Genomic DNA, 6,255 nt, shown 5'->3' with positions numbered 1-6,255 from the left:
AGTCTTCTAAATTATAGTAGTTTGTTTTAAAAAAAGGAAAAATAAAAGTAAGACGAAGGGAAATGTGATCATTTCTTGGTTTTTCTTGGTTTTAAAGAGTGAGAAATTTAAAGTGGGACAGAGATGACACATACGCGAATGGTTAGTGTACTCTTCAGTCTAGTCTAAATGTGTTGGTATTATTTTCATGGTGATTTATTCATCTTGTAAATATTTTATTGAAACCACTTTGGTTCCATATTTTCATGGTGTATTTATGTTTGTAAATTACATAAGACTATTCATCATTAAATAATATTATTAGAGTTTAATTAACACTTCAATATTTTGAGAAATGTGGTTTGTCCCCAACATACAAAGACGCCATTTTTTTGCATAATCTTAGAGGCTCGTTACCAAAGGTTGTTTGAAGAAATACAACAAGTTTTTTTTTGTTGAAGAAGACCATCACACACCGGTTATACTTCGTTGTCAAAGTTTCACATCAAGAAGATGACATGATCAATGGATCAATGTAAGAACTTCTTTTCATCTTGGTGATTCAATAATATAGTTCGATGTATGGTTTACATATTATGCTTAAAACTCTTAAAGCAACAAAATCAAACTCCTTCCTCGATTCAACAAAGTTCGCAACTCTAAAGAATTTCCAAAACATCCCATATACATTTTTTCGATAGGATTATTGTACAATTTTTATTTTTTCTCCTACTATACTCCACTCATAACCCACCCATCAAGGCGTGAAACTTTGTTTTGATAACCTGAGGCAATCTACTTCACGACATGTCAGGATCTTATATCAATCATCCAACACTATTTACATATCACATAATGTTAATGGATTGGTTGTTAGCTCATGTAGAATAACCCTCTTACATGAACAAATATATGAAGGAACAAATGTCATAAAACACAATATATTACTATAGCAATAACCGAAAAAACCCACTAAATTAATTTTGGATCTATTTAAACACGATAATTTCAATATATAGCGAAAACCCCTGATTTTATGGTTTCGTAGAGCCTCCAACTATTACAATTTATTCGGAAAAAAAAAACAATATATTACATGTTTTTTATGTTGATCTTATTAAAAAAGAACATGTTATAAACATCTTTATGTGTCAAAGTACAACATATTATAGACATCTTATTGAAAGAAAACCTAAGTATGAAACTTTCCAATAATGAGAGTTTTTATAAACTCAAATTTAATAATATAGTGGGTTTTTCAAACATATGCCCTACATGAACATGTATTGGTGCCCCATGTCAAAACTCATTTGTTTAAAGTGGAACATTCTATTAATTGCCAAAAGCTTTTCGGCGACATAAAAATAGAAAAAAAAAATTAGAGTTTAGAAATCCATAGATTGTTGTATGCTAAATGACAGAAACAAAATGGTCTTAAAACAACAATGGGAGTAAATAGATATTAATCTTTCTTATTACCTGAAGATGAACAAGTTTCAAAGAGCTTAAATACCAATTACACCACCAATGATTCATCATCGTCATCCAGAACGACTACTAACGATTACTATAAGAAAACGAGTATGTACGTGTGATTGTGATTAATCAATCAATCAAGAACAACAAATTGCACACCTGATCAATCCATTTTCGTTGCAATTAGGGCACCTAATCGATCTCCCTTCTTCTACCTCAAAAACCTTCCTGCTGCCATTGCAATTTGGGCATGGCAGAAATCTTGCATCCCCACAATTATCGCAAACAAACCCAGGATCAATAATAGGAAAACCCTTCATAAACTTAAACATACTTCCTTCCTCGTGAAGCCGTTTGATCTCATCTGCACCACCGATATGTTTACCCTTGATGAACAGTTGTGGCAGAGTGAATCCTTTACCTTCAAAAACACCTTGTAGTTCCTCTTTGTAAGCGGAATCCATTGAAATGTCCCTTTCATCGATGAAAACTCGAAACCCTTTTAAAATCATTCGAATCTCACAGCAATCTTCGTAAGTTTTTCGGATTCCTCTTAAACTTGTGTAGTACAATACGATTCTATCTTCACAACCAGATAGAACACAACCCCCTTTTGTATCGGTGATTTCTGTAACGGGATGACTTGCTAATTTCGATTCTTTGCAACCAAGAACTCTAGAAGACAATGCTTTGTTGTAACTTGAAACCAAATTGGAATCCATTTTCGATAGCAGTGATTCTTCAGATAAATGCTTCCACAAAGGCTTAGGCTCCGAATGCTCCACTAATTCGTACGGACCACCTAACCCGAAAGAAACATAGGTTTTTTCCTTCGATACGTTACTTAATTTTCCAAAGTAAGAATTGGGTTGCTTCTGATTATCGTTAATCATATCAAATTCATCATCTAAACCTTCCATGAGTTCCCAGGTGTTAATCACGGAATCTGGAGACGAAGCCGGGTGTTCTTCTAGGGTTCTATTATTGTCGGTGGTGGTGGTGGTGGTGTTGTTGTCGATGAGGATGAGGGAACCGTATGTTGTGGAAGTGAGGGAGACGAAGTGATTTGAATCGCCTTTTCGGAGGGGAGGATGGTGGATTAGAGGAGTGGGTAGAGACATGGTTCGCGAAACAGGGGTTTGTGTTGAAGATGAGTTGTAATAGTGATCTGAGAATGGGGAATAGAAATGGTGAGGGGAAGGTGAAGAGGTGGAGGAATTGGACGGTGGGTGTTGATGATCGGCGAATGAGGAGGCGGCGGTGGTGGTGATGGTGGTGGTGGTGAAGTGAAATGGTGGAGAAGAACGAGAAGCAGAGCAACCCATTTAAATCAAAGAAATTCAAGCTAATTGGGATTGTGTTGTGTAATTGTTAAATTCGGATATGTCGGAAGGAAACGAGAGATGAGCAGGTGAGAATGGAGCTTACAGAGGATTGAAGCTATGGTGGATTGGGGGATGAAGATGATGACAAAGAGAGAGAGAGAGAATAGATGAGTAATGAGAATTTAATGGAGGGTTGTTAGTTAGAAGAAGCCATTGACTTAGCTTGCATTTTGGGCTAATATAAAACAGATAATAATTATTTAACATAAATCAATACTTTGCAACAATATTTAAATAATGCACAATAAATATCGCATTGTCTTAAAACATAAGATAAATTAAATAATGCACAATAAATATCACATTGTTTTAAAAATAAAATAAATTAATATAAAGTTATAAACTGTCAAAAAGTACCAAAACAAAAATAACAAGTTATATAATAAGGCGTTTCTATATGTATTCAATCTCTTGCATATATATTAACTCGCGGTTTTTAAAGAAAGAAAAAAATAAAAACATAAATTTACCAACACAAAATATCTATTTCACTTCAAATAAAAACAACTAAAATTATGAAGACGTTAAAATGTAATAATGTTACCTCTGTAGCTTACACACTTATGAGCCCACACCTATCAACTCCTAGTTTTTCTTTTTGTTTTTTAAAACGATTAGCTTATATATATTTAATTTATTCCAATATATCCATTTTTGTCAAAATATATTAAAACAAAGAAATAAAAAATCAAATATCTTTTTACTTTTTCTTCATATTCACGATCTTATTAATATACATATACATATGAAAGCCATAACAGGCTTATGAGCAGTAAGGTATGCAAGGGATGCCTTTTTTTTTTTTTTTTTTTTTTTTTTTTTTTTTTTTTACATAAATGATATGTGAACTTTATTAAGGTTGTTATTTTTTAATTTTTATTCAGTTTTGGATCACTTTTTTAAAGTTAAAAACCGTTTTGGATCACTTCTGATTTTTTTAATTAAAAAATGTTTTAGACTGCAACAAATGTCATATTTAATTCAATTAATAAAGATTTAAGATATTTGTCGCAATCTAAGATAAGTAGAAGCATGGAGAGGAAGAAAAAATAGAAGGTTATTTAATATTCATATTTTTTCCGTATCGATTTTAGATTACGATAAGTGTCTTAGGGCGTGTTTGACAAAAGTAGCTGTTAGCTGGAAGCAGGTAGCGGTTAGCTGGTAACGGGTAGCTGGTAGCTGGTAGCTGGTAGCGGAAAGCTGTAGCTTTTATTTGTTATATGAATGTTTGGCAAAAGTAGCTGGAAGCTTTTGAAATATATAAAATTACATAAAAGGACAATTGTGTTAAAAATAAAAAATATATATAAATATATTTTTAAGGGTAATTATGGAAATTGATTTTAAAAACTCCGGAGCGTTTTGTTAAAAGCTACATAAAGTAGCTTTTAGAATCGGAGCGTTTTGTTAACACTAAAAGCTAAACGCTCGTACTGCCAAATTAAGCTTTTTGTTTAAATTAGAGCGTTTTATCAAAAGTTAAAAGCTAGAAGCTCCCAAACGCTTCTAAAAGCTCCGTGCCAAACACGCCTTTAAATATCTATTAATAATTTAATTAAATATGAAACTTGTCATAATTTTAAATGGATAAAAGGATGAATAAAAAGAAAAAATATAAGGATATTTGATTTCTCTAAAATAAAAGACTATTTGGTTTAAAAAAGAAAATTATAGTAAATGACAACCATTAATATTTTATTTGTTGTTTAAATTAATTAATTTTTAATAATATCTAATTAACAAACAATTTTTTTTGTTTATTACACCATCAACTTTGCCTTTTTATCATGAATAACACATTTCCTGTCTATATAAACTCCACATCATTGGTTATGTCCATACAATCAATGGTAAGGCCAAACGGTTTACATGCAACGAGCATGTTCGTGGTTGAGCTGGCCATGAACAACGAGCGTGCACACTACCCCATTGTCTCGTGGTTGGCCGTTGTCGTTCTCACTCGTGTTCGGGAGAATGGAAGCGCACGTCCAATGAGATTGAAGGAGAGAGATTTGAAAGTTAGACTAGCCGTTGAAACGACTAGTTTGTTAAAAAAATCAATTTATAAACAATTTATTTACCTATAAATACAACACTTTAACTTCTTAATTTTTACACCATTCTTTTCTATCTCTATACATAATTTACATACTAGATCTTCACAACCAAAAACCATGGATCACAACCAAAACACCCCTCCAAACTACAGAAATCGTAAACCCGATAACGCTTTTGCGTTAGATACAACTCCTCGCCAATTCCCGACTATGGAGTCACCTCAAGAGGGTTTTATCAATCTAATTCAAATTGGTTCCCCTATCCAACAAACACCACATTTCCAACAACAATATCAACCTTTTTCGGCTTTCCAACAACAACAATACCAACAATTCCAACAACTACAACAATTCCAACAACAATCGTCACAACAACAACAACCACCAATTTCACAACCACCAAGCTCACAACCACCACTTTCATCGGATTTTGTTGCGGAAACACAACTTTCACTGCCACCTCAACCAAAAAAGAAAAAAGGAAAAAAAAACCGGCCCGACCCACTACCACCCAAGAAAGGGTCCCATGGACAGAAGAAGAAGAAGAAAAGTTAGCGGAGGCATGGGTGGCGGCTTCCGAAGATCCAATTGTAGGAGATAGTCAGCCTTACGGAAGTTTTCGCAAAAAATTGCGAGCCATTTTTTACGAGTTAATGGAAAGTGAAACTCGAAATGCCGATCAAATTACGTCGAAATGGCGAGATATTCGACTAAAATGCACCGAGTTTGGAGGAATCTACAACAACCTCCTAAACATACGCAAAAGCGGGTCGAATGATTTTGATGTTTTCAAGGCGGTCATGGACCAATTTGAAAAAACAACGCCAACACGCAAAGTTTTTCCGTATATGAAACTGTGGCTAAAATTGAAAGACGCCCCAAAATGGAAAGAGAAAATGGAAGGAACTTCTCAATCTTCCGGTGTAACTTCTCAACAATCGGACGACCGAACATACATCGACATCAACAACGATCTGATAGATCTTGAAAACGATCAACCTCTTCGTCGGCCCGTTGGAAGAAATAAAGCAAAAAAAAACGGTGTCAACATCTTCGAATTCTTGTGTTATGGATATGTTTGGCGATAAATTTGATCGATATGTGCAACTTCAAGAAACGAAGGCCGAGGTGATGACTCAGATGGAACAAAAAATGATCGAAACACAATCATCATTTCAAGAGGCACAAGAGACACTCTAAACAAAAACCGATATGAAAATCTTGAAAATGAAAGCGGACGACATCGAGGGTGAAGATTTGGAACTTTTCCAAGCAATGAAAGAGTTGGTTCGAGCCCGACGTAGGCGTAGGGGTAGTTTATTTTATTTATGGTTGGAATTTTTAGTTTTTTTTTC

The 6,255-nt window shown here is 34.0% G+C and overlaps 2 protein-coding genes across 2 annotated transcripts; one reads left to right on the top strand and one right to left on the bottom strand.

The window, feature by feature from the left end:
• Positions 1-1,431: 1,431 nt before the first annotated feature.
• On the bottom strand, positions 1,432-2,999 carry LOC145047987 (Glutaredoxin family protein). The gene has a single exon (XM_078996368.1). It carries the CDS (start codon positions 2,778-2,780, stop codon positions 1,593-1,595), a length of 1,188 nt encoding a protein of 395 aa, XP_078852494.1. The 5' UTR covers positions 2,781-2,999; the 3' UTR covers positions 1,432-1,592.
• Positions 3,000-5,553: 2,554 nt separating this feature from the next.
• On the top strand, positions 5,554-5,988 carry LOC145046759 (uncharacterized). Its single transcript, XM_078995031.1, has one exon. The coding sequence runs from the start codon at positions 5,554-5,556 to the stop codon at positions 5,986-5,988; it is 435 nt and encodes a 144-aa protein (XP_078851157.1).
• The last annotated feature ends 267 nt before the right edge of the window (positions 5,989-6,255 follow it).

The sequence above is a fragment of the Lactuca saligna genome, chromosome 5 (genome assembly GCF_052625555.1).
Source record: "Lactuca saligna cultivar CGN05327 chromosome 5, ASM5262555v1, whole genome shotgun sequence".
Lineage (NCBI taxonomy): Eukaryota > Viridiplantae > Streptophyta > Magnoliopsida > Asterales > Asteraceae > Lactuca > Lactuca saligna.
Note: the sequence above shows the minus strand (reverse complement) of the source record. Positions and strands in the feature narration are given on the sequence as shown.